At 39.3% G+C, this 27,370-nt stretch overlaps 1 protein-coding gene across 2 annotated transcripts in view; it reads right to left on the reverse strand.

Annotated features, from left to right (window-relative positions):
- The window catches only part of igsf3 (immunoglobulin superfamily, member 3), a 280,663-nt gene that overhangs the window by 194,508 nt on the left and 58,785 nt on the right, over positions 1-27,370 (reverse strand). The window contains exon 2 of one of the 2 annotated variants that reach the window (XM_049484620.1): positions 23,876-24,253. In XM_049484620.1, the coding sequence (XP_049340577.1) occupies positions 23,876-24,253 (378 nt within the window). Of the gene's footprint in view, positions 1-23,875; positions 24,257-27,370 lie in introns of both variants that reach the window. The other variant, XM_049484619.1, reaches the window with a different exon arrangement.

Genomic DNA, 27,370 nt, shown 5'->3' on the forward strand with positions numbered 1-27,370 from the left:
CTAATCACCGGCTTTAAAAATAAATATATAAATAAAATAACCGCTACCAGAAGGATGCTCTACAGCAGCCACGGGGCAAGCCTAAACAGGCCCCGGAGCCACTGGGGTTTTATCTCCACTCTCACTGAACTGATGTGCTGTCCTCTTCTCTTTCGCTTTTCAATTAACTCACATGCCCTCCCAACATCCACCACTCTAGAAAATGGCAAGGCAAAGCGCTCTGAAAGAATTATACTTTTAATTCCTTTTTCTTTTTTTAAATACTTCCCTCAAACATGATCCATCTTCCTATTGCCGTCCAACACGTGATTGTAGATCTGTAGATAGTGGCCTTCTGTAACTCAGTCTAAACTAGATAAACACTTCCAGTGCTTCGTTTGAATTACAACTGTTAAGGGTTGAATAACAATCTGTAACAACCTGTAAAACAAACCCATAAAACACAGAATATTACCTGCATTTGCATGTACTTAAAACACTTTTTAGGATAAAATAATATACCAGCAGGATGTTTCCAGTACAACGGAGTCTCCATAGGACAGTCCTATGAACAACTAGCCGCCCTACCTTGGCCGCAGCCTAGGCTTTGGACCGCAGCTACAGCTGTATAGCCTCACCATTTGAATTAGACAGTTTTAGGTGTTCATCTTTTAGTGCTTCTTTTTTTTCGAAGGCACGCACAAACAACGCACGCAAGACATGCAACGCAGCTATGACGTGTATGTAGTTACAATTTACATTTCTGCATCGAGTCGACACATTGTTTTCGACGTACCCTGCACGAGTGTCCTATGGAGCTGCTCTTGCTTACGCTGCATTTACACTGCTATGCAAGACGCACATCGATAAATCCCATTAACTTTCAATGGGAAGCATCGGCTCCTTCATCGGCAACATCATGGGTCTGATGCATCGAGTCCGGGGGGGATGCGATGCGACTAAAAGTTGAGCCGGGGTAAACTTTAGGGCTGCACAATATATCGTTTAAGCATCGACATAGCGATGTGCGCATGTGCAATAGTCCCATTGCGGGACCTGCGGGTGGTTGGGGGCGAGGGAAGGGCGGGCGTAAACACGAGGTAATCCCCCCAAAAACGCTCTTATTTAAATGCTTGATTATCGTTGTTGTGCTGTTTTCCTCGGGTTTTGAGTGCTTGGCTGACTCTAAAGCACTGACTCAGCTCTCGGTCGGTCCGGATCTCTGGCGTGAGACAGCCCGCAGGTGGGGGCGGGGCTGGTGGCGTCACTGGTCCTGAATTGTGTAATATCATGATATATATCGCAGAAAACTAAAGTAATGCGATGTAAAATTTTTCCAATATCGTGCAGCTCTAGTGAACTTCATGCAAATGAATCAGTCTAACACGATGCATCTATCCAATCAGAGAGCATGCCTGATACATGTCCTCAGTACAGTCTAAAGAAATATTTCAGTTGCACTTTCAAGTGTTCCAGAGAAGCATGGAAGAAAAGCTAATCATTGCGGTTTCAGGCTTACCTGTCCTTTATGATCAATCCCTGCTGATTTACAGAGACTCTGATCAACATAATACAGTGTGGAAAAAGGATGCTGAGATTGTTGGGGTCTTGGTGGGTTTGGAAATAAATTGGGTTTGGTTAATAAATATTTAAATTGGAAAAGTTTGCTTTTGTTAGCTTATATGCTGCTCACTATACAGTGTTATGAAGCTCAGTCGAACATAAATGTTTATAAATACACATTTATATTTATTAGTTCATAGGAAATAAAGCTTATAAAGAAACACTTCCAATTTAGGCGGCCTAGCTGACCAATCACAGCTGCTGCTGAACGCGTTGCGCTTCACTGAGGACGTGTGGCGCAGGGTGCGGTGTAAATTCGACAAAGAAGTATAAATTGTGGTGTATGAAATTGTTATTTTACTTTCTGGTAATCAAGAAGCTATTGTAAAGGAAATGCCACAAAAGGCAGCTTCAGTTTCCATTCAGTTACCCATTCTTCCCCATTTCACTTACTCAATCACCCCTTTTCTGTTCATACATTTTTAATAATTTATTAAGATTAATAAAATTAATGAAGAATCAAGGACTTCAATACTTTAAAACGAATTTGTTTGCATATTATGCCGATATATATGCATATATTTGTCGTTTATATCTTTCAAATGCATCAAAAGATACTTGTCTCCATGTCATAAGAGTAGATGTTTTAGCTTTATTGATTCTACCTGTGGTCAGTTCTGACACACTGGGAAACTGTGACAGTATTTCTTTGCAGTATTTTTTTTTTTTTTGTCAAATTAAATCAGGATTTAAATGCTGGATATAAATTGGACTGTTGGATCCACATGGATTAACAGCATCTTTTGTTTATCCACAGAACTGATTTTTCGAATAGTAAAGAACGCAAGTGCAAATGTCCAACATTTCCATCTGAAACCAATCAGCCTAGCTGAAGTCATTTAAAACGGCTGTTTGAAATTCCCCTCGTAGATGAGAGAGACGATCGTACTCTCCTGATTTCACTCTGAGACCTGTCTGATGTCTGAAACCTGGCTCTGCAATCTGAGAAGCATTTCTATGGCTTTCAGCGCAGGCATGCTATCTGCCTGCAGCACCAGCTCGTCTGCTAGCTACAATAAATGTGGTAATAAATGTATGGCATCAGTTCAGCCTGCATGTAAAAAGTTCAATGATATTGATGTGTGGGGAATAGTGGTGTCCTGCTATGCTTTGCAACAAATAAATCCATAAAAGGAAGATGGCAGTGTTTTTACAGGCACTGGGGGCTGTTACCGTGGTAACCCAGTTCACCAATGCTGAGTGCGTACGCGTATATATGTACAGTCATATTTTGACTTATGAAAAAGAACATAAATGTACAGACCTAAACTCTCAATCTCAACATAGATTGGGAAATAAATGTTCGTAATCATTCTTTACGTAATTGTGCAATTATATCATTGTATTTATATAATACTGTGATTAGAGATGCATTGAATGTACAGCAACTGGAATTAAAGCACTTTCGGTATTAAATTACATAATTTATACAGATCAATGACTAAATTATTTTTCATTCATTTCAATTGCATTGTTTTAAACTCCACCACCCCCTCCTCCCCCCACAGTGGTGATGGTGGTAGGCAGGGAGCCGGCAGGGAGCCAGCATACGGCAGGTTTAAGTTCATTTTTTTCACTCTACTTACAAACTTCTATAAGACAAGCATTTAACATTATTTACTTACCTTTTTGTAGGGTTTGGTAGTAACATTAGCTGAGGTAGCTAGCTAGCTGGCTTTAGCCCAATCCCATTTCACCCCTTTGCCCTACCCCTTACCCCTACCCCTCAGTGTTGCATGTGCACGCCAAGGGGTAGGGGGGATTTATTCAGATGCATATTTTAAAGGAATGCTATGAGAATTACTGGTTCTGGCAGCGCAAGCGACCAAAGAGTATTTTCCTTGTTAAAAGTGATGATTAGCCCTTTAATACCATAGTTTAATGTGTAATGTTTTATGGCCAAATTCTTCATTACAAGCATTATAAAAAAAGATCACTCACTTATCTCAGTAGCTAGCTAGCTAACTTTCCTGTTCCACCTTAAATGTTGCAATAGACAGCAGGGGCTGCTGCATTTAAGGTGGAACAGAAAGATTTAATAAAATAAAAACTAATAAAAGCTAATGTTAGCTCCCTTATCACAGAGAAATTAAGCAATGGACAGTAATACTTCATTTCTGCACCATCTCCCCCCTTTCTGAAGACATACAAAAAAGCCCTAAAGTTAACTAGTTAACCAGCAGCAGCTAGGTTACTAACCTTTAGCGCTCCTGATGACGTATCAGGTGCTTGAAGGGTTGTCCCAATTCTTAGGGGGAAGGATTTCACCCCATCCCTTGGAAAAGAAGGAGTAGGGGTAGGTTGTAGGGCCAAGGTGTGAAATTGGATTAGGCCTTTGTTTACCTAAAGTGGGCCTTTTTATTATTATTATTTTTTTATTTTTTTTTTTTTTCAAATTTTAAGTCATATCTGATCCACTGTATACCTCATTGGTCTTCATGTGATTTTAATTTAATGTAATTTTCTTCGATAAGGAATGTAAGGCCGGGTTAGTTTGATCCATTTCTCTCCACAAGGCACCAGACAATACCACCCTAGGCCTACTTTACTCCATCTCTTCACTGCTGCCATTGGAGGAGTTCTTTTTCAGCTCTACACCCTTCTGTAAAAAACACTCTAATCGCAATCCACTATGAGAAATGTCTTGGTTTTTGATGCTTTATGCCTTTATGACTAACGCTCGGTTGCCCATCTACACCCATACCGAGCCGCAGTGTGAGTAAGAGAGTAGTGCACCCATCGTCATGTCAGATCATACACTCACAACACAAGGTGACATTTTTGAGAGATGATGAGGATCTGGCCACCGGGGTTAATTTCAGTGTTTAAAATAATAAGAGCGTGTCAGCGGGGAGGTTCTGCAGAGGCACATGGTCAGAGTAAGAGCAGCCTGTTGTTTTTCTGCGCTGAGCACGAAGACCGGTGCGTAGGAAGATGAGCTCAGCTCCAGATCTCCTCCTACACGGGTGGGTAAGGATGGAGAGAGGATGAGCAAGCGAGAGAGAGAGTGAGATAGATAAGCCTCAGCATGGTCCCTGTTTACCAGCTACTACTACTACTACTGTTGGTGCTGCAGCTATTGCATTTATTTTAATAAATGCGTTTACATGAACTAAATATTTTGCACTTCAGGTTATATTATATAGCATATCCTATTATACTATTACTGTATATTACATAATTCTTGTGTTCCAAGACAGTAAGACAGAGCCAAATAGATGTCAGGGTTAGCTTAAAGGTAGAACAGGCAGTAGGGCTCCCTAAAGCCACAGGATTGTGCGAAGACCCCTGTGAGCTCACACAGGGACTTCAGTCTGTCATCAACTCAGAAAGTAATCCAGCTCTGAAAAACAGCATCACAATCCAGCCATGCTGAGGGTGACAGCTGTAGTATAGTTGTTTTAACCCAGATGTTAGCAATAATAAAAAAAAAGGTAAATCACTCCAGTGCGGCAGAGACAGGCTGTATACCTTGTTTCAAATTAAAAGCCCTCCTCAGCGTTCTGTAATTACAGGGTCCCAAATTTTAAAATACATGTAGCAGAAAAAATAAACTGTGGTTAGCTGGTTTGTCTGCTTGAATGTTAAAAAAGTTAGGTTTTCAATAAATATTTTTAAATGTAAATTTTTCAATTGTTTTTCTTTAAAAAGCAAGAGAAAATAAATTTGTGCTTTGTAATTTATTTAATGGTCAAAAAAAATGGTAAAATATTATAAAACCTGCGAAAAAAAAACAGTCTGTATTCAGACATATGTTTGATCTTTCAAAAAAAAAAAAAAAAATGTAGGTGCCTCACAAAATATTGGCATGTTACTGTTACCATACTGCTATGATTTTTTTTTCCACATAATGTTTTAAACTATTACACTAAATAAAACGATTAATACTATTTTGGTGCAGTATATATTTCTTAAAATTAAATTAAATATTTATTTTAGTGTTTTGTCAGAAGATTATTTATATTTATTTAATATTAAACTATACTGAATACTGACATATTGTGATAGTGTTTAAGGCCACAACCCCCCTACCCCCACCCCCCTTCCTCTAGTATGCATACAGCAAAGCAACAGGGTCAAACACAAACACAATAACATTGCAGTGCCTTATCACGGCCTGTATTTCAAGGTTACCCTACCACTGATTAGCAAAAGGGCAGAGACAGTGTTTAAACACACTGTGAGAGTGTGTGTGTGTGTGTGAGAGAGAAAGAGAAATAGAGAGAGAGAGAGAGAGAGAGAGAGATATGTGGGTCAAAACACCAAAATTAAAAGGTTCATACGACAAGGGGAAAGAAGCAAAACAAGGACACAAGAGGAGAGATAGAACAGCAGAGACAGCAGATACAGCAGCAGAAGACAGCACACCTCCTAAAAAAAATACTGGGAACCCCAAATAAAGCCACAAGGGCAATGTCCTCTGGTCCTTTAGGTCCTTAGAACCACCCTGACAAGGTTCAGACCCAGACAGCACTCCCTGGTTATAGACAGCAGCAGTTCCATGGGGGGCTTAGAGAAACAGAATATGCCAGGGTGAATAAAATGAAATAAAAACAGAGCTGTACCATCTGATAGAATACCTAAATTCCACTGAGACTCACACAGAACTCTTTCTAAAACACTACCCAAAAACTCTACAAAGACACAGAGAACAGTATGTACTGTATCTACTAAAAGAACACAAAGATTCCTGTAAGCTTTAAAGAATGATGTGTTTTTTTTTGCTGTTGGGAGAATGAGGTAGACACAAAATATATGTTTCTTATTCTATGTAGTGATGATGGCCACTGATGTTACCAACAATAAAAGCCAACAATAAATTATATAGCCATAATTTTAAAATCATATTAACCCAATACCTAACCCTACTAACCCTAATCTTAATAAACCATTCATATTATACCAAACCTAACCCTACTAATCTTAAACGAAACATATTAACCCTAACCCTAAAAATACTAACCCAAAATATAAGCCTACTAACACAAATTTAATCCTAACAAACTAAATCCAAACCTAACTCTAACCATGACCCTATTAACTCCAACCTAAATCTAACCAAACTAAACCCACAGCCTGAGCCTACTAACCCAAACCCTTAACCAAACCCTAAGAATGCTAACAAAACCCATCCCTACTAACTCTAAACCAAACCACAAAAACTACCCTTAAATCTATTCCTACTAAACATACCCAACAAACCATACCAACTCAAATCCTTATACTAACTCCAACCATAATCTAACCATACTAAACCCAAACTCTGAGCCTACTAACCCAAACCCTAAACCAAACCATAAGGATGCTAACAAAACCTATCCATACTAACTCTAAACTAAACCATAAAACTACTCTTAAATCTATCCCTAATGAAAACATACCCAAACTAAACCATACTAACCCAAATCCTTACACCAATCCCAACTTAAATCTAACCACACTAAACCCACAGTCCAAGCCTACTAACCCTAAACCAAACCATAAGAATGCTAACAAAACCCATCCCTACGAACTCTAAATTTACCCTAAATTCTATCCCTACTAAACATACCCAACTTAAACCATACTAACCCAAATCCTTACACCAACCCCAACCCAAGTCTAACCATGTTAAACTCAAAGTCTGAGTCTACTAACCCAAATCCTAAACCAAACTATAAAACTACCCTTAAATTTATCCCTACTAAACTAAACCATATTAACCCAAATCCTTACACCAATCCCAACCTAAATCTAACCATACTAAACCCACAGTCCAAGCCTCATAACCCTAAACCAAACCATAAGAATGCTAACTAAACCCATCCCTAATAACTCTAAACTAAACAATAAAAACTACCCTTAAATCTATCCCTACTAAACATAACTAACCCCAAATCCTTACACTAACCCAAACACTAACTAAATCTAACCATACTAAACCCACACTCTAAGTCTACATACCCAAACCCTAAACCAAACCATAAGAAGGCTAACAAAACCCATCCCTACTAACTCTAAACCAAACTATAAAAAACTACCCTTAAATCTATCCCTACTAAACTAAAGCCTACTAACCCAAATCCTTACACCAATCCCAACCTAAATCTAACCATACTAAAGTTACAGTCTAAGCCTACTAACCCAAACCCTAAAACCAAACTATAAGAATGCTAACAAAACCCATGCCTACTAACTCTAAACCAAACCATACAAGATACCCTTAAATCTATTCCTACTAAACATACCTAACCTAAACTATACCAACCCAAATCCTTACACTAACTCCAACCTAAATCTAACCATACTAAACCCACACTCTGAGCCTACTAACCCAAACTATAAGGATGCTAACAAAACCTAATCCTACTTACTCTAAACCAAACCATAAAAAATAAATCTATCCCTACTAAACTAAACCATACTAACTCAAATCCTTACACCAATCCCAACCTAACTCTAACCATACTAAACCCACACTCCGAGTCTACATACCCAAACCCTAAACCAAACCATAAGAAGGCTAACAAAACCCATCCCTACTAACTCTAAACTAAACAATAAAAACTACCCTTAAATCTATTCCTACTAAACATAACTAACCCCAAATCCTTACACTAACCCCAACCTAAATCTAACCATACTAAACCCACAGTCCAAGCCTACTAACCTAAATCCTAAACCAAACCATAAGAATGCTAACAAAACCCATCCCTACTAACTCTAAACCAAACCACAAAAACTACTCGTTACTCTATTAATATTAAACCAAACCATACTAAACCAAATCCTTACAGCAATCCCAACATAAATCTAACAATGTTAAACCCAAACATGTTAAACCACACCCTATAAAAACTTAACCCAAATAAACCCTAAATAACCAAATTTACCTTAGACCCATTACTACTAAACCTAATCAAACCTAAATATATTAACCTCAAATTTAATCCCAAAACCTAACCATACCTATTCAAAAATCAGACATAACCATTTCTCTTTTAAACCTAACCATAATCATACTGCTCAAAAGGGTCTGACCAGAAAACACGTACTAGAGAGAGTCAGACAGAGAAAGAGACAGAGAAATAGAAATAAAAAGAGAGAGAGAGAGAGAGAGAGAGAGAGAAAGAGATGCTGGTGTGTACAAGGCCAGTATTGCCAAAATTTGTGTAATGTGTCAGTGCCCTCATCTCCAGTAGTTAATGACTAAGTGTGACCCACAGTCGGCTCAGATTGCACTCCTATTGTCCTCCCAGAGAGCTGAAGGCCACTGTGTGTGTGTGTGTGTGTGTGTGTGTGTGTGTGTGTGTTTGTGTGTGTGTCAGCATAGGGGGTGTTTTTCAGGTGTATCAGGTTTGAGAAGAGCCAGGTGTGCTGTTGGAACATGACTCTGATGAGTTTCACTACTGAATGATCACTGACGCACCACTGACACACACCAATGACACACACATCACCCTGATTTCTCCATCAGCACTTACACCAGGGGTGTCCAAACTTTTTTTGTTGGGGGCCAGAAGGAGAAATATATTTGAAGTCACGGGCCACACTCAAATAAAAAACAAATAATGAAATATACCACTTTAAATAATACTTTTTTCCTGATTACTTTCATTTACACACCATTTTACTTGACTTACTATCTTTGTCTTTGACAGTGTTGTGTAAACTAAGATTTTTAAAATTGATGTTTAATTTCATGATGTCTCTTAATATTAAACTCCCTAATTACGGCAACTTTTAGACTGTTTGGCTCGTTTTTCTGAGCTAGAAATGCACACCCTCTCCGCCTTTAGACTCTTTGGCCCGTTTTTCTGCGCTAGGAATGCACACCCTCTCCGCCTTTAGACTCTTTGGCCCGTTTTTCTGTGCTAGAAATGCGCACTCTCTCTGCTTTTAGACCCTTTGCCCTGTTTTTCTGTGCTAGAAATGCACACCCTCTCCGCTTTTAGACTCTTTGCCCCGTTTTTCTGCGCTAGAAATGCACACCCTCTCCGCCTTTAGACTCTTTGGCCCGTTTTTCTGTGCTAGAAATGCGCACTCTCTCCGCTTTTAGACCCTTTGCCCTGTTTTTCTGTGCTAGAAATGCGCACCCTCTCCGCTTTTAGACTCTTTGGCTAGTTTTTCTGCGCTAGAAATGCGCACTCTCTCCGCTTTAAGACTCTTTGCCCCGTTTTTCTGCGCTACAACTGCGCACTCTCTCCGCTTTTACACTCTTTGGCGCGTTTCTGACACCTAGCGTTCAAACGTTGAACCTCACATTATAAAAACCTGCTTAACTGCGGGCCAACTTTCATTCTATTTTTAAAATACCTCGCGGGCCGCTCCAAAAAAGGAAACGGGCCGCAAATGGCCCACGGGCCATAGTTTGGACACCCCTGACTTACACTCTATGTAACCTCGGCCTTCTTTCCGGCTGTTTTGCGTGTCGTGTTTGAGTTGGCCTGGAGCAGCCCGGCTCCGGGGTTAGCGAGGGCAATAGACGGTTTGGAAAATAGACAGGGGATAAATTTGCGCTGTTTGGCCTTAAGCTATTCTCTTACAGAGCACCCCACTTCAAAAGAAAAACAAAAATAGTCCATGCAGTAATGTGAGACAACGGTCAGCTCCCTCTCTGTTATCCTCTCTCTCTCTCTCTTTCTCTCTCTCGCTCACTCTGACTGAGCACTGTCCTGTTCTTTTTTTTGTGTGTGTGTGTACGTTTTTCAACACTTCCTTGTTTCAGTGTGCCTCCATACCGCAGCTGTTCCAGAGCTGCTAGCAGGGCGAGTGTTCCTGCATGCTGTTGAGGGGGCAGTCCTGAGGGAGAGCTAATCTGGGCTTTAGAAGAGAGCAGATAAGAGAAGAACAAGAGAGCTGTGTGCAGTGGAAACTTCAGAGGAACGCACAAGAGGCCACGTTCACGTCCACTCTACCCCGCACTGCTGAAAGCCAGAACACAGTCCAACTCTCCACCACTCACAGCTTAGCAACCCCAGCAGGCAGCATCCTGCTAAAATGTGTGAAACACGCTGACAGTTAAAAGTTTGTGGACGCCTTGCCTTCTTGAGAAGTTGAGAAATGAGAATTTGTTCATCAACTATGAATAAAGTTATGAAACTATGTTATGAAATCCTAACCATACTAAACCAAACCTAACCTTAACCCTACCATCATATTCCTAAACCAAACATTATATATCTGCTAACCTTAAACTCTTTGTGGACCGATTTTGAACTTGATATAACACAGTGGACCGACCGTTAGACACCGTTATTAGCATATCCTATGCATACAATAATATTATTTGCAGCCTATGTGAACTTTTGCTGACAGAATCAGTCAACAAGTCCAAACCATTTTGCAATAAAACCAGTTTTACAATACTCCATGTTTGCATGCCTGTGTTATCTAACTGTTCATCTTCTCCTCAGAGCATACTGAATGGGGGCATGTTTTAAATTATTCAGTTTCTTATTTGTTTAACACATTAATTTAATATGTTCGTTAATTTGCAATTCTAAATGATAAATATTTAAAAATAAAAACAAACTGTTTTTTTTTATATATTTATAATATAAATGCCACACTTTTGAGTAGCCAGTGCGCTCGGAGGAAAGCGTGGTGACTCGGTTCCGATACATCAGCTCACAGACGCCTTGTGACGCTTATTGATATCACCCTTTGGAGTGATGTGGGGAGAGAGCACCATCTACCCACTTAGAGAGAGTAAGGCCAATGGTGCTCTCAGGGCTCCGGTGGCTGATGGCAAGCTACATGAACAGGACTCGAACTGGCGATCTCCAAGGATTGGATTTAATGATTACATGTTTTTGTTTAGAAAATGGGATTCATTATTTTGTTTAGAGAGAAAAATGCTGATTTTATAAACAAGTAAGATTTAATTTATGGGAATGCTTTTATTAATACAAGCAAAATAAATCTACTTGGATGTTGGAGCACAGCTATACCAAAACTCTGTAGACTTTAGCTGCTAGTGAATTGAGATTACGTTGAATTGAGATTATTTATATGATTTCAAGTTTAGAAATCACCTTTAAATCACCTTTATTGTTAGTATCTTACAGACATTTTGAGATATATAGCCTAAACTGTTGATGCATGGTCACTGTGTGGGTAAAATATGGTCAACCTGTCAAAGGAAAAGGTGTGTGTGCCTGTGTATATGTGTATGTATGCGTGTGTGTGAGAAAGAGGGGAAAAGAAAAAAAGAAAAAAAAGAGAGACTGTTTCAGTGACCAGTGGAGTATGACGATGGTGGCTGTCAGTGTGAGGGCATGTTGAAACGGTTCGTCCTCAGAATGACTGTTTACTCAAAGCAGGTTCCCACGGTGTCAGAACAAATCCACTGCACTCTCTCCTGCAGCACAGAGGAACACTTCAGGGAACACACACACAAGGAAACACACACCAGAAGGTACTACACTCTGGGAACAATAAAATACCGGTGCATCAAAGAAAGACGAATTGACGGGGGGAAAAACCCCTAAACACACTCCCCACACATGGATCAATATCTTATTATAGCAGGCTGAGGCAGTGGACTTCAGAGGATCGCTGAGATGCGTACTTCATCAAAGTCTCACGCTCTCAAGAGTTCCAACACACTCAAGTGTTCTCAACATGCCACCCAACAAATACAAATCGCTGCCCAATACATACACACACACACACACTCAAAAGCCCTTCGCAATGCCAACCCCTCTTACGACGCCAGTGCTACTTCAACAAGGGACCAACTCAGATAAGAGAAACGACTATTTGAAATTTTACAGCAGCAAAACTCCACAGAGGAAAACAGACTGTTGCATAAATCATAAAGCTGCACAGTGGATGGAGCAGATGGAGAGAAGTCATTTCTGTTGTTCACGAATTTCTTTTTCTGCACACAGAATGCTTCACTTCTGTCACCTGACGTCACACGCACCACTTTCACGTGAAAAAGACAAGCTGCTTTTTCTCGCTTCCGGTCAGCCTCATCCTAACCCTGCGTTCACACTGGAAAGTGCCGAGTCGCCCGTGTCGCCCCACTTTTTTTTTTTTTTTGTCACTTGTGAGAGTGTCAAAGCTCAACGCGCACGTGTATGATGGTCCAGCTTTCGACAAATATATTGATTGAATGTGTGTTTTTTTTTAAATACTTATTTTTTAACTAAATTAAGTTCACTAAAATGGTTACAAATATATATATTTTAATGAGACATGGTGAATGGAAAAAAAAAAAAGAAAATAAGATTGGATTGGTCATAATTTAACTGGTTGTGTGTGTTCCTATCCAGAGGATTAAACTGGGTTCTTGCTGGGTGGGGTTCAATATGATATATTGGGCAAATATCCATTGACTCCTGCTCCTTTTATAGATTGCTATTGTACCTTGGAGAAAGGTTTCGAGCGGTCGGCTTAAAGTCAGACGCGTTTTAAAGGCGAATGGCTGGCGGGTTGACGATGCCAGCATGCCATCAAGTTTAAGGAGTTGCTAACTTTCTGCAGGAGACTGTAGCAGCAACCAATTTCCATCTCATGCCTTGGTAGAAAATGCATCACTCTTAAAGACACATGAAATATTCAGTGATCCAGAGGGAGCAGATCTTCTGATTGAGTCGCTCAATCAATCTTGGTTGAGTGCCGATCTTGCAGATCTACTGCTTGGGTCACTCAATCAAGCTCAATGTAAGAAAAAGAAAGAAAAGAAAGCGAAGGAAAATAAACAGTAACAGGGCCTCAGATTTGAACGTGGAAGCCACACTTTTGGAGCCGGCCACCCTGGAGCTGCATAACAAGCACCAAGCCTAACCTGATCCCGTCACACCTAAACAAGCTTCTGGCCATGTTTTAGCCGCCGGAGAAAGAACTCCGGCACAAAAGCAACAGGAAGGCTGCATGTGCACTGAATATGATAAAGGGGGCCAGAAGCAGGGAGAATAAGTGGGTGGAGATAGAGGATAAGGGAATGGAGGAAATGCCGAATGATGAGGCTCAGACAGACACTGCTGCTGAGGAGCTACTGACAAACCAATAGTGGAGGAAAGAAGGGGGGATGGAGGAAACCATGGGGAAGTGGCTTAAGAGGTTATAAACACAGAGACGGTCAATGTGTTTGTGTGTGTTTGATATAATTTTTGCCAGAGTTGCTCTCAGATGGTGGCACGGACAATTCCAGCCAGATGCCACCGGTCATGATCATTACCACCCGCTGTGTTGTCCACTGTGAGGATTTAGCTTGGTGCTTGGTGATTATGGAGGATAAGGGAATGGAGGAAATGATAAATGATGAGGCACACACAGGATTTTCTGCTGGGGAGCTACTGAGAGACCAGTACTGGAGGGGAAAGAAGAAATGAAAAGGGGGGGATGGAGGAAACCATGGGGAAAAGAGGTTAGGAGGTTAGAAACACAGAGAGGGTCAACGTGGTTGTGTGTGTTCGATATGATTTTTGCCAGAGTTGCTCAAACGGTGGCATGGACAATTCCAGCCAGATGCCACCGGTCATGATCATTACCACCCACTGTGTTGTCCACTGTGAGGATTTAGCTTGGTGCTTGGTGATGATGAAAGATAAAGGAATGGAGGAAATGAGAAGCTAAGGAGAGACCAGTACAAGAGTGGAAAGAAGAAATGAGAAAGGGGGATGGAGGAAACCATGGGGAAGTGGGTTAAGAGGTTAGAAACACAGAGAGGGTCAATGTGGTTGTGTTTGTTTGATATGATTCTTGCCAGAGTTGCTCAGACGGTGGCATGGACAATTCCAGCCAGATGCCACCGGTCATGATCATTACCACCCACTGTGTTGTCCAACTGTGAGGATTTAGCTTGGTGCTTGGTGATGATGGAGGATAAGGGAAGCGAGGAAATGAGGAGCTAAGAATAGACTAATACAAGAGTGGAAAGAGGGGGTGAGAAGGAGGGATGGAGGAAACCATGGGGAAGTGGGTTAAGAGGTTAGAAACAGAGTGAGGGTCAATGTGTGTGTGTGTATGTGAGAGAAATAGAGAAAGAAAAAGAGAGGTATGTACACAGCAAGTTCTCAACACCACACGTGGCCTAAAGATACAACTCGCACTCAGTACAGCCTTTACTCAATAACTTTTGCACACTTTATTGCACTCTTGGACTATCCGACTGGGTCCGGCCAAACGGCAGGGCTTTTTCTTTTCACTCTTTCTTTCGAGACCTGCAGACAACATATACTTTGAAGGTGACATTTTGGGTTTTACAGAAGGTATTATCAGACGAATTACACATGGATTTTCTTGGTATTTTGTTGCCCTTGGTTCACTGCTAAGATTACATTTCGATCCACCAGTTCAAATCGTTTGGACACCCCTGCAAAAGCCTGTGTACACACACACACACACACACACTCGCGCGCGCACACACAGACACGTATGCACCATATAAATACAAAGGCCATGAAAGGTCACTGTCTATCTGAACACAACATAAAAATGCAATAGAAGCTGAAACTGAACTCCTATTCATGCATATGAAAAGCACTGGCCCAGCTCAAAAGGTTCAAAAAGGAAAAAGATTCAGTCCATTCTAAAAGATTTTCCACAAATAGACATTCAAACAGCAAATATACAAATAGCATTATTTAATAACTGACTGTAAGCACAGCCTTTTTACAGTATCTATGCTGCATGTGTAACCTCGGGTATTCTAACATGGCTGAGAAAGACAGCACACTGTTAGTGTGTAAGCACATTCAGATAAACACTTAGCTGCCGGGGTAAAACTATAAATACAAATGAATAAAGACTGAAGATGATTTAGCAGGATGCATTTACACCGACGTGGTAAGTGTAAGATTATGTGGCACTGACGAGTAGTATGTGGCATATTCTGTCCACAGGAAATTACATGTATAAATATGCACACAAAATAACTTTAAAATACATTTTATTATTAAGCATAGTGTCTTGTACATTAACTTAATTGCAAAAGTAAGATATGTAAAAAACAATAATAAAAACCACTTAAAACACTGAAAATATAGCATTTGTTACCTGTCCCCACACTCCAACTACAAACTTTACCAGGAAATATATTTATTAAAGTCCTTCAGATATATTTTTTTGCATTGTTGTGTGACTCCAAATCTTATCTATGCTTTGAAAATATATATTTTTCATAATAAATCCATAATATTTAAGTTAAAATGCACATTTTAGTTGTGTCCCTGAGTTTCACTCAGTCCTGTTACTGTAAAATAGTACCCCATCTGAAACATCTGGAATATTCTAAAATTCACATCTACAACAGGAAGTGACATCAGCTGGTTCTTCTAAAGATCATTTGTTTTTCTGTATATTTGATCTTATTGTAACTATGACTGAGGAGGTCAATCTCAACACTTATTCCTGTTACCTAAATTAATTCTTAAATCTCATTTGTTTATTTTTTAAATGCGAACTTTGGGAAAATCACTAGAATGTGCTCAGTGTTCTTATGCTATTTTCCATGTTTTTGCTAATTCTATGCTAAAAACTCATTCCTGTTACTGAGTGAGTGAGTTCCAGTAACAGGAGTGAGTACTGTTCCCTGGTTTATTGATTTATTAATATGAATATTATTTAACGTAAACCACTTTTTTCTAATTCTGTTTGCTTGATCATTTATCCATTTGTTTAAGAAATTGCATGATAATAAATTAGATCAATTTCAGGTTTGGGTCTTTTGAAAAGATAATAATGGCTTTGCATAATTTAGAAAAATGCAATGTGCATGCATATATAGTGATTTTTTTGTCATAAATATTAATTATTTAAACATGCAGTCAACCATTTCTTTAAAATAAAAACATTCTTGATAGAAATTCAAAAGAATTAGTGGACTTGCTTTTAAACATGCTTTTTAAATGTCACATGAGTTTTGGTAACAGGAGTGAAAAATTAGATTAGAAACCTTGTAAAAAATAAAATCAAGTAGAGCTGTCTTAGTTTAACCAGTACATGTTTTGAATAGTTAAATATATGTTTTATTATGTTTTATTATTTATATCAATGTACAGCATGTCAGTGCACTGTACATCAGAGGAGCAGAACATTTAAAAGATACTGGACTTTTGTTTTAGATCAGGGGACACTGTGTGCATTCTCCATCTCCATCTTTAATAGAACAAAACCACATCTCTTCTGTGGTTTTCTGAGTCGGTCATGACTGCATTATCACTAACCAGAGCTTACTGGAGCTGTGTAATGGTATGTGGTAGAGGCAGTGGAGGTAGGGCTGTGGAAGGAAGTGGTACAGATAAGCGGTTGAGCAGTGTGGGGGAGTGCTGGGAATGTCCATATACAAGTCAGCATTAGAGAGAGACAGATAGTCTTAGAGCATTTAAAACCCAATCCTCTTTCTGTTTTAATTAGACATTATATTGATAAACATAAAAAGATACAAAAAAGAAAAAATATAAAATACAAAACCAGGCTGTAGAGGCTACAACACCAAACTAAACTGGTTTAATCTTTCATTTAAAACAAGCCTACCTCCACAAATTAATAACTAGGATATGCCATGTGCTTACTAGCAGCTGCTACTAACTGCAGCTACTTACTGACTAATTTACTAAAGGACTATTCCGAAAGAAAGATACACCACGTATACCCATATCTGGCCTCTGTACAAGCACCTTATTTGAACATAACTCGACTACAAAAGGACACAACCTCAGAAGGTCTACAGTGAACAACCATAACATTAAAACCACTTGTCTAACATAAACATCTTTAAATTTCTCATTTCATTGTTCTTTCATTAATTATAAAATGTATAGTTGTGGTCTCTAGAATTAATGAATGCCATGTGAGCTTTTTTTTTTGCAGGGAGATTTTGGCACTTGTTCATGAATATTCATACATGCAAACATATCGCCTCTGATTGGGTAACAGCAATACACCACCAGTGAGATGGACAACAGTTAGAAATGTTTTAAAATAAAGACACTAATTAGTTTTTACATTAATAACAGTCTTTTCAATGTCATATGTTACTTTACAACATGTAATGCCCTACTTAGTGTAGTTCAGCCGTTGATCTAGTATTAAAGTCTCTGTAAAACCCACAAAATCCACTGGAGATCCTATGTAAACCTATAGTTACTTACACACAGGTGGGTAGTCCGGGTCCAGAATGTAAAAATCCACCATTACTAGAGTAAACAGAACTGTTTTGAAACATACACCTACCTATCTTAATTGTACTTTGCTGGTGGTGTTCCTCCATATAGAAATTCTAACCATTTGTTCCTTAGCTCTGAGTTACTGGGCAAAGCATACAGTATAACACTGATGTGTTATTTGCACAAATAACACAGGAACTAAGCTCCTAATATGTTCCTAATGCTGTTAGCTCCTATCTGACGAGACATGTCTGCTTTAGTTCTGCCTGTAGGCGGTTGCGAGCCAAGGTGGGTGAGGCCATGAATACCAATTCACGAATTGATGTAGACATTGTGTTTTCCTGATCGACTCGTTTTTCGGAATATTTTCTTTTGCTAGTTACTCCAGACAATGGAGGCTGAGGAACAGTTTCATGTGCAGCATCCATATACAACTCAGAGATACCTATAGTAATTCACAAAGAAAAAGAAAAACATTGATTTTTACCATCAAAGCATCTTTAACGCCGCATACCACAAGGTGTAGCCAACTTTTCAGTAATTTGTGTTACAGTAAATCTAATGTTGGATCAGACCTGACCAGCCTTCACTTCTCATGAACAGTAATGAGCTTTGGTCAACAATTATTTGACTGTTGCTTCACTGGTTGTCCTTTTTTGGAGCACGTTTGGTGGGTATTGCTGACTACTTGCACTTGTGGAAACATCCCACAAGACCTGTCATTTTGATGATAATGCTCAGACCATCTGACAGTTCATTCGCTGTCTCATAAGTAGATCCACCCCTTGACCAGCGCCACTGTAACCAGATAATCCATGCTATTGACAACACTTCACTTCTCTTCACATCAGTGGTCTTATTATTGTTACAGCTGACATACTAACAAAATCTAGAAGACAAAGCCTTGTTAATGGTTAAAAGCAGGAGAGCATAACCTCCTGCCACTACAGTGCCACAGATATTACTAATACATGTGAGTAATACACAGTTGGCCAGATCTACCGCGTCCAGTCACTTGGTGACTAAAGTACCACTGTCTGGATGCTCTATTAGTCAGATCCTTAACACACACAACTGTGATCCATAGCTTTGTTCAAAACAACAGACATCATTTAAGACACAAATGAGTGATCCTGGCAGGTCCTGGCAATCATAAAGATGTGTCCAGTAGCAGATGGGGGGGTTCTGGGGGGTTGAATGAGGGGGTGGCAGGGGATAAAGGGCCAGAGAACAATATGGCTGTCCTTAAACAGGTGGCTCTCTGCGTGACATTGTGTATGCTCTCCAACCCACACCACTTATGACTCACACACTGATACCATATTAAAAAGTGCTCCCACTGCTACACGTGAGCACATGCACACACACACACACACACACACACACACACACACACACACACACACACACACACACACAGCAAACAGAACCAAGTACCTGAAGCCGTCCATACTTTTTATTTTATTATTATTATTTTTATTTTTTAACTGTAGCAATCACTCAAGCGAGATCTTACTCATATAAACACATTTATCTGAACCTAACTGTGGAGGGTATAATAGTTTTCATATAATTTTTCATTATAGTTTAATTTAATTTCGTTTTCATTTTTCTCCTCCAATTCAGTTAGTTTAGTTTTGAGTGGGTTTCTAGTTTTATTCTTTTTATTATTATTTTTTTTATTAGTGCTTAATTTTAGTTTAGTTTAGTTTTACCAACTGTCCACAAGCTAACAAGCCTTAAGTGCAAAATATATGTAATACTGCTGCTTAAAATAGCCAATAGAATACACATAAACATGAACACACATCACATCAGAGAGATCTCTCTCTAAATCTTTGAGAAACAAACTCTGAAACCCAATTAACTCTACAGGTTTCACACATTTTGAGCAAAATTATCAAGATAAAAAATAGTAAAAGTTCTGGTGTAGGAGTGGGCAATATGGCTCTAAAATAATATCACGATATTTCATTTCATGGTATTCATGGTATAACGATATACTTGGTGATATAGGAAAACAGAAACATAATTAATTAATTTCAGGAATATAGTATAAGAGTATAACAGCATAATCATAATGTGGCAAAATAAATAATAAAGCATAATATAATATAATGCAGCAAAAAATATTGCAGAATTTTTAGTGCATGCATATAAACTGCAAACTAAAACAATTATACAATAAATACACCTAAAGCTTCACAGTAAATAATAGACTACTTTTAAGACAGAACATCTCTATTATCACAAAATAGATTTTTAATATCACTATATTTCTGCGTCACAATATATTGTATACGATATAATATTGCCCACCCCTATTCTGGTGTATGAGCTACTCACAGGTGAAGGTAGTCTCTGTTAGCGCTCTTATGCTGCTTCTCAAATAGACTTATAGCTGTGTGGAGTTTATTCCACATACTTTATCACCTGTTTCACTACAGAACACATGCTTTCATCTCCCTCTCGCTCATATTTTGATCCCATACAAAATTTTCTGCTGCTTTCTCAGCATTTTCTGTCGTAATTTCGCAGCTAGCGCAAGAGCTGTAAAGAAAAATAAACGTCACGGACCAAGAGGTACCGCACTTGGGTCGCTGTTGTGACGAAATCCGACTCCCCGCAGAATCCCGCTCCTCTTTACGAGCAGGATTTTGGCACAACACCGCCCGCTGTAAAACTGCAGTAGTGGAAACAGCGCTTATGAATAAATGAACAAACACGAAAACGAAGCATAATCTCTCTGTCATTTCGGTTTGTTTTAGTTAGTTTGATAACCACTCAATACAGTTCCAGTTAGTTAGCGTTTTTTCTTTTAATTGCAGTTTCTATTAGTTTTAGTTAACAAAAATGTTTTTTCACTTTCAGTTTTCGTCATTTCGTTCGTTTTCGTTAACAATAATAACCTTGACACACACACACACACCCAGAGTGCGCACACCTGGCTGGCATCCCTCCACCAATCACACTCCTCAAAGCTATAAAAGTCAAATCTGCTGAAATGACTCAACTCCACGTGCAAATTGCCTGTTAAAATCTCCATATTCTCTGAAATAATAGAGCACAAATGACATTTGACAAAGTGTGTGTCTTGGGATATATATATATGTGCGTAGAGTGTGTGTAGAGAATGGGTTTAATTATGATCATGATTAAAAGGCTAAGGATAATTGTTTCATGGTGGCTGATATCAGAGCAGCAGAGCAGGCCTGTGTCCTGGTTAATGATGGGGTGGGCTGGCACGCAGATGGACTGGCATTCTGTCAGTTACCTACTCCATTACACAGCCAGCCCCAGCAAATGACTGATGCTGCTACCATAAATCCACTCAGCCATTAAAACTCCACCAATTAACACAGAGCCATTAGCATGGCTGATGTAGAGGCAGGTGCTGGAGCAGAGGCAGTCCAAGTTCTGACAAGGCTGAATTTCACACTCAGTATAAGAATAAATGTACAGACTTAACCATCAGTTCTGTAAGTGTGTTTCGAGGGTAGTGTGGAAGTGTTGTGTATTATAGTAGTAAAGTTGAGTCAACCAGAAAGAAAGAGTTTTAGGGGTTGAATAACAGTAATAACAATGTGTTTTATAATTTAAACAAATTATTATAAATTATTATTATTATAAATACCCACCGCTGTTTTATTCAATAATTAATCAAATTAAAGTAAAATATATAATTTATCTACCAATCTGCAGTCATTTCCTGATCACACATTCATTCACGTTTAACAGGAATTTGAGCTTCGGCAATGACTGGACTCATTGTAGTTTACTACTATGCAACAAACTCTATTTGAAACTTCTAATGTACTGCAAAATAAACTCAGGAATGAAGAGCATCTGGAGAGGAGAGCAGTTGCATCGAGGTACAGACAACACAACATTTTCCAACAATATTTATATACAGTAGACAGAGTTGATGTCACTCTCCCCCCCTATATTAAATAATAATCGTTCAAAATGGGGACCGTTAACATTTAAAAATGGTACTTAGTTGGGAGTACTTGCCTTGTTTTTTTCTTTTCAAAAACCTTATCTAACTTTACCAAATATGGGCATCCCCATGCTCATCGAGAGAGTGCTTCCGGCAATCTATCTTGTCTTGAGTACATCTAGTTCTAAAGATCTAAAGTAGGTCCCCTGTGATTCGGCTGTTTTTCAGCTTACATATAGGACCATGGTACAGTTTTTGTTAGATTAAGGTTTAGACAAATTAATTTTTTTTGTAAAATATCTGATTATATATATTATTAATGAAAATTATTTGAAGAAAAAAAAAAAAACCTCCCTAAGCATCACAGAAGTATTTCATAACTTCAATGAATTTATTTAATTTTATTACCATATTTTTTGCACTATAAAGCGCACTTAAAATCCTTTAATTTTCCCAAAAATCATCAGTGCACCTTATGTATGAATTTTACTAGTCAGGTTGTAAGGAGTTTCAGTTTAGTTCTTCAGCACCAGGGGTGGAGTAGTATTAGCATTAGCCGCTACATGCTATTTCCCCATTCAGAGGCGAGTATTATCGGCCTGCTTCCTGCTGCTAACCCTGGCTAGCACTTCTAGAGCAGCATTAGCATTAGCCTCTAACTGCGCTAGCCCTTTCGTCGTTCAGAGGTGAGTATTTTGGACTGTGGCCCTCTGCTAATCGTGGCTAGCACTGCTGAAGCAGCATTAATATTACCTGCTAAGCACACTTGCTCTTTCGCTGTTCAGACGGGAGTATATTGGACTGTAGCCTGTGCGTTTACCCTTAGCCGCTAATGCTAATGCTAAAGCTAATGCCTTAGTGCTGGAGAAATTTGGGAATCTAAGCTGTACTGTACTGTAAATAAACAGAAGTGCTTTACTCGCCCAAATAAACAGTTTTCAGGAGAAAAATCTTTGACTTAGAACTTAGAAAGTACTTTTTTATTGCAGTTTTGTTGACTTAGCTTAGTTTTATTCAACTTAGTTAGCTACCCCCCACCATCACCACCCAGTGGTGAGACCAGCTGAATTAGAAGTTCCTTATAGTGTCTCTTAAAATGCGCCTTATAATCCAGTGCACCTTATGTATGAAAATAGATAATTAAATAGACGTTCATTGATGGTGCACCTTATAACACGTTGCTTTATAGTGCGAAAAATACAGTAGTTTGTTAAGATCTTAAAGAAGGTACCCTGTGACTTGGTTGTTTTTCAGCTTATAGGACCATGGTACAGTTTTTGTTAGATTAAGATTTAGACATATTTTAAATTTCGATAAACAACCAATTATATATATATATATATAATTTATTAAAAATTATTTTAAAAAATCCCTCAGCATCATAGAAGTATTTCACATTAATTAAACTTTTGCATTGTACTGTACCACTAAGTCTCTCTTCTGCTGCCAAACAAGTCCAAACTATTGAGGCATGTACTGCAGAAAACTAGCTTTTCAGCAAACTGTTCTTCTTCTGTTAGATCCAACCACAAAGGTTAGCATTTGCTCCCCATGCACATCAATGACATTTAGGAGTCCATGATCTGGTCACTCGTTCACTGATTGCCATTCCTTGGCACATATTTGGTAGATAATGGCCACTATATACTAATTTCTATGACCCAGTCATCTACCCATCCCAGTGTTGCTTAATATCAAATGGCTTACATGGTTAACCATTCCCAATGTTCCTAGATCCTCAATCTTTCCTCAACTGCCTCGACTGCCTAGTATAAACAAGCCCATGATGGGAGCTACTGTATCCAGATAACTGTAATTGAGTTCACAAGTCACAAGTCTTATATGAAAAGGCCGGTCAATACCTGCTACAATACTGTCAAAAATGTTCTAATAAAATAACTAAAATGAATAAAACAGTGTGTCCTACAGAATGTCTGAGACACAAAGTCTATTTGACATTCTTAACTTGATGTGGTTGGAGCCAAGGGTGTGATGAGCAACTATGCAGTTTGCTAAGGACACTAATTAGTGTGAATAAGCTTCCATTACACATTAGCTACATCAGCCTCACAGCTCCAATGTAAGCAGAGGCTGGAAATGAGGTCAAGAGTCATTAGTGACCCAAGGTGCTTATTTATGAGTTAAATCACATGACCACATAATGAGGCATTGACTTGACAGTAGTGTGTGTGTCTGAACACGTGAAGTTTTTTTAAAGATCTGATTGACTCACCCGTGAGGTTGGTCCGGGCGCTGTAGGTGCCCAGGTACTGGCCGTCCGTGTTGGGCGTGTAGCACTCAAAAACGCCCTGGTCCTTAGCCTGCAGCTTGGTGATGTGAAGAAGAGCCGAGTCTCCACTCAGTCTTTCCACGTAAATCTCTCTGCTGTTGACCCGCTGCGAGTACACGGCGTAGGCGTAGTTGGGCTGGGCTGTGCTAACTATGCGGATCTCTCTGTCTGGGGCAGTGTGCAGGTACATGGACCACTCGAAGTCCTGCTCCACTCCCTCCTTATAGCCAGTTACGTTACACCAGATGGTCAAATGGGAGCCCTCCGTTCGGACCAGGGGTCCAGGCTGCACTGAGACTACCCTCTGGGCCGAGCTCGTACCTGCTGGAGAGACAGGAAAAAAAAAAAGAGAGGAATATTAAACACCACTTGTTCAGAAATGCTGGTCTGCGGGCTTTTTCTAATTAAAGCAGCGATCCCTAGGATTTTTCAATTAAATTGAAAGGAGTAATATTAACCAGCCGGAGGAGGACAAAATATTTGAATGAATAGTATTTAAAAAGAAAAAAATTATGACTTGCATTGTATAAACAGAAAGCACAAACAAAAGCATGAAAAGAATGTGGGATGATAAAGCAGGAGCGTAATAAGACAACAAGTGGCATGACATGATTAAATCAGTTTAAATTGAGCCACTGAAAAAAGTTAAATAAATAATAGGAAGGTGAGGAGTTAAGGCTGGACATGGTTAATTTCTCAGAGGGTCCTGGGGTACTTTTCTCTTTTATGGGGGATACTTGGTAAATTTATTCCTTTCCAGAACGACCATGTATGTGTTTTTCTCAGACGTCCTCTAAGAAAATTACAGTCTGAATTACCTACTGTTTACACTGAACTCCGGGGTCCTCCAGTAATTTTAGTCCCGTCAGGACGCACATCTCTGAGTTTTGTCACCTTGTGTTTAATAAAATAGCTATTTGTCCACTGCTACGCACCATAATTACACTTTGGGCACACGTTTCCATGGAGATCTACGTAAACACAACAGCGAGTGGAAATGGAGGAGCTACTGAACCAATTCCTCACATGATAATGCATTTATTTTTGTATTAAACTGCATTAAAAGTACTCTTGCAATTACAGTCACCAGAGAGGTCTCTAAATCCCAGAATCCTCAAAACTAAAGGACTGCCACTTTCACAAAACACTAGTATCTGCTGTTCAGTAACTAACTCTAAAGCTCATCCACCCACTTAAGTAACATGAAGCCTTTCGAGATCTACTTCAGTGAACTGAACCAATGCAGCAGATAGCATCTGTGTGTATCCATGACCTGAAGCACTTCAATAAGCCTTATGAGTGGCCCTCAGGAGACACACATTTCAGCCTTAATGTTCACACTCAAGATCCTCCACTCACACTCACACACTTAAACAAAAGCATTGAGCTAGTGTCCATGGTGTGATTATTCCAACCTACATCACAGAGCAAGCAGGTTACAATCATAATAGATACAACCAAAACAGATACTTGATGTCCGTTTATAAGTAAAAGCCCAAAGCCCTCTTGATGATGGCGTACCGCCTCCGCGTTCAGGAGGTCTATTCTGAAAACTGGCTTCTGCAACCAGCGAAGGCCAGAGAAGCCCCTTTCTGTTTGAGCACATGGTACTTTTGTGTTGTCCAATCAGTGCCATGGCCATATACTGACAGCATGGCAGAATAAATGATGACAAATCCGAGCAGTTGGAGGTGAAGAAAAAAGTCAGAGAGCCGCGCTTGGGATGTCATTGTCCAATCTGCAGCGAGGAGAAAAAAGGACGGCCCATCTGCCTGCAAGCCCCGTCTGGCCGTGATGACACCACGCGTATGCGAGTATGAGAGAGAGAGAGAGAGAGAGAGAGAGAGAGAGAGAGATGGAGAGAGAGAGAGATGGAGAGAGAAAGAGAGAGAGATTGAGAGGGAGGGAGAGTTTTCCACAGCTCACCAGAGCAAGCACTGATTTAATTACTTCAGAATATGCACATGCATTAATGTGCCACAACAGAAAAAAAAACTTAATAAAAAGTGGAAAAGTGACCCTTCTCTTCTAGACACAGATGTAACTAATATTCCATAACACTGGGCACAGTGCCAGGGTAGTGAGGCACCCCCCCTCAAAATCATTTAGCACCCTTAGAAGGTTCATAGGCCTTTTTATATATTTTCAAAGCATAAACATAATTAGGCTGACAATGAATATATGCTATTGCTGTTCTCTGGGGAAAAAATGCAATTAGTACTTTACATTAGTGCTTTATTGTCTATATACTGTATGTTGATGCTGGCTTTAATTGTGACTGCAATAGAAGCAACAGAAGCCACTCATATACGCTCAGGTGTTTATAACCATACAGATAATGATATAGAGGATACAATTAAATATATCACAAGAAAAAAAAAAGTCATAATATGAAAAAAAAAAAATAATAATAATAATAATAATTTTCACCAAATCTGAATAAAAGAAAAGTTAACTTTGTATACAATCTGAACATTGGAGTCAGAGTACAACACCGCTATATAGCAGTCAGGATTTTAACAAAAAACTTCATATGTAAACTAATTATCGTCATTGGTCATTGTGCTACTGACTAATATATTGGTGACATTCATCTGTATATTAAACATATAAGCAGTGACAGCATAGTTACTTTAAAAAAAGTAATCAGATTACTAATTATTTGATTTTTAATAGTAACTAAGTTACTTTCAAGTTATTTTATTAGTTACTTTAAGCTGCTACTGACAACACTAGGTAGAACTTTGTTTTCAGCACAGAGTGAACAACCAACCTTGATATTGATCATCTTTAACTGATGCAAACTCAATGTGTGAGTATGAGTGAGGTAGAGAGAGAGGGGGGGGGGGGGGGGGCTCGCTGTATGTGTGTGTGAGGTGGAAAGAGCGTGAGGTCTGTGTGTATGCGTGTGAGTGTGTGTGGGTTTGGCCAGAAAGCTAGTTTTAGCTTGTTAGCTCGCTAGCCTGTTGATTTTTTGGTGTGTTTGCGGCTAACAGTTCCAGCAATAAGGTGACAATTGTGTTACCTTCCTGATTACTGCCTCTCGAGAAACTCGGGGAGTTAGCCTACGTTCACATTTAAATCTGATTTTGGCTCTATGTGGCTCAGATTAGTTTTTTTTATGGCTGTGTGTTCAAATCAGATTTGAGTCACTTTTATATGTGGTCACCCACACATCTCTCGGTGCAGCTGTGCAGCAATAGCTGCAAAAACAGCAAAAGCAAACCGCTTGTCCTTTTTTCTCCTCCTTGATCTGAGCATGAACTTCAGACCAGCTTACTCTCCACTCCAGCAAAAGATGCTCCACATATGAATTTCCCTTTGTAAAGCTACAGGTCATCTCTCAAATATGACGTTTTTTTGTTGTTGGTAAAGAAGGCAACGTTTATACAGGTATCAATGTGCACATGTAAAAAGTTTCAGGGACAGATTCGTTCA

Source organism: Astyanax mexicanus, chromosome 11, assembly GCF_023375975.1.
Source record: "Astyanax mexicanus isolate ESR-SI-001 chromosome 11, AstMex3_surface, whole genome shotgun sequence".
Lineage (NCBI taxonomy): Eukaryota > Metazoa > Chordata > Actinopteri > Characiformes > Acestrorhamphidae > Astyanax > Astyanax mexicanus.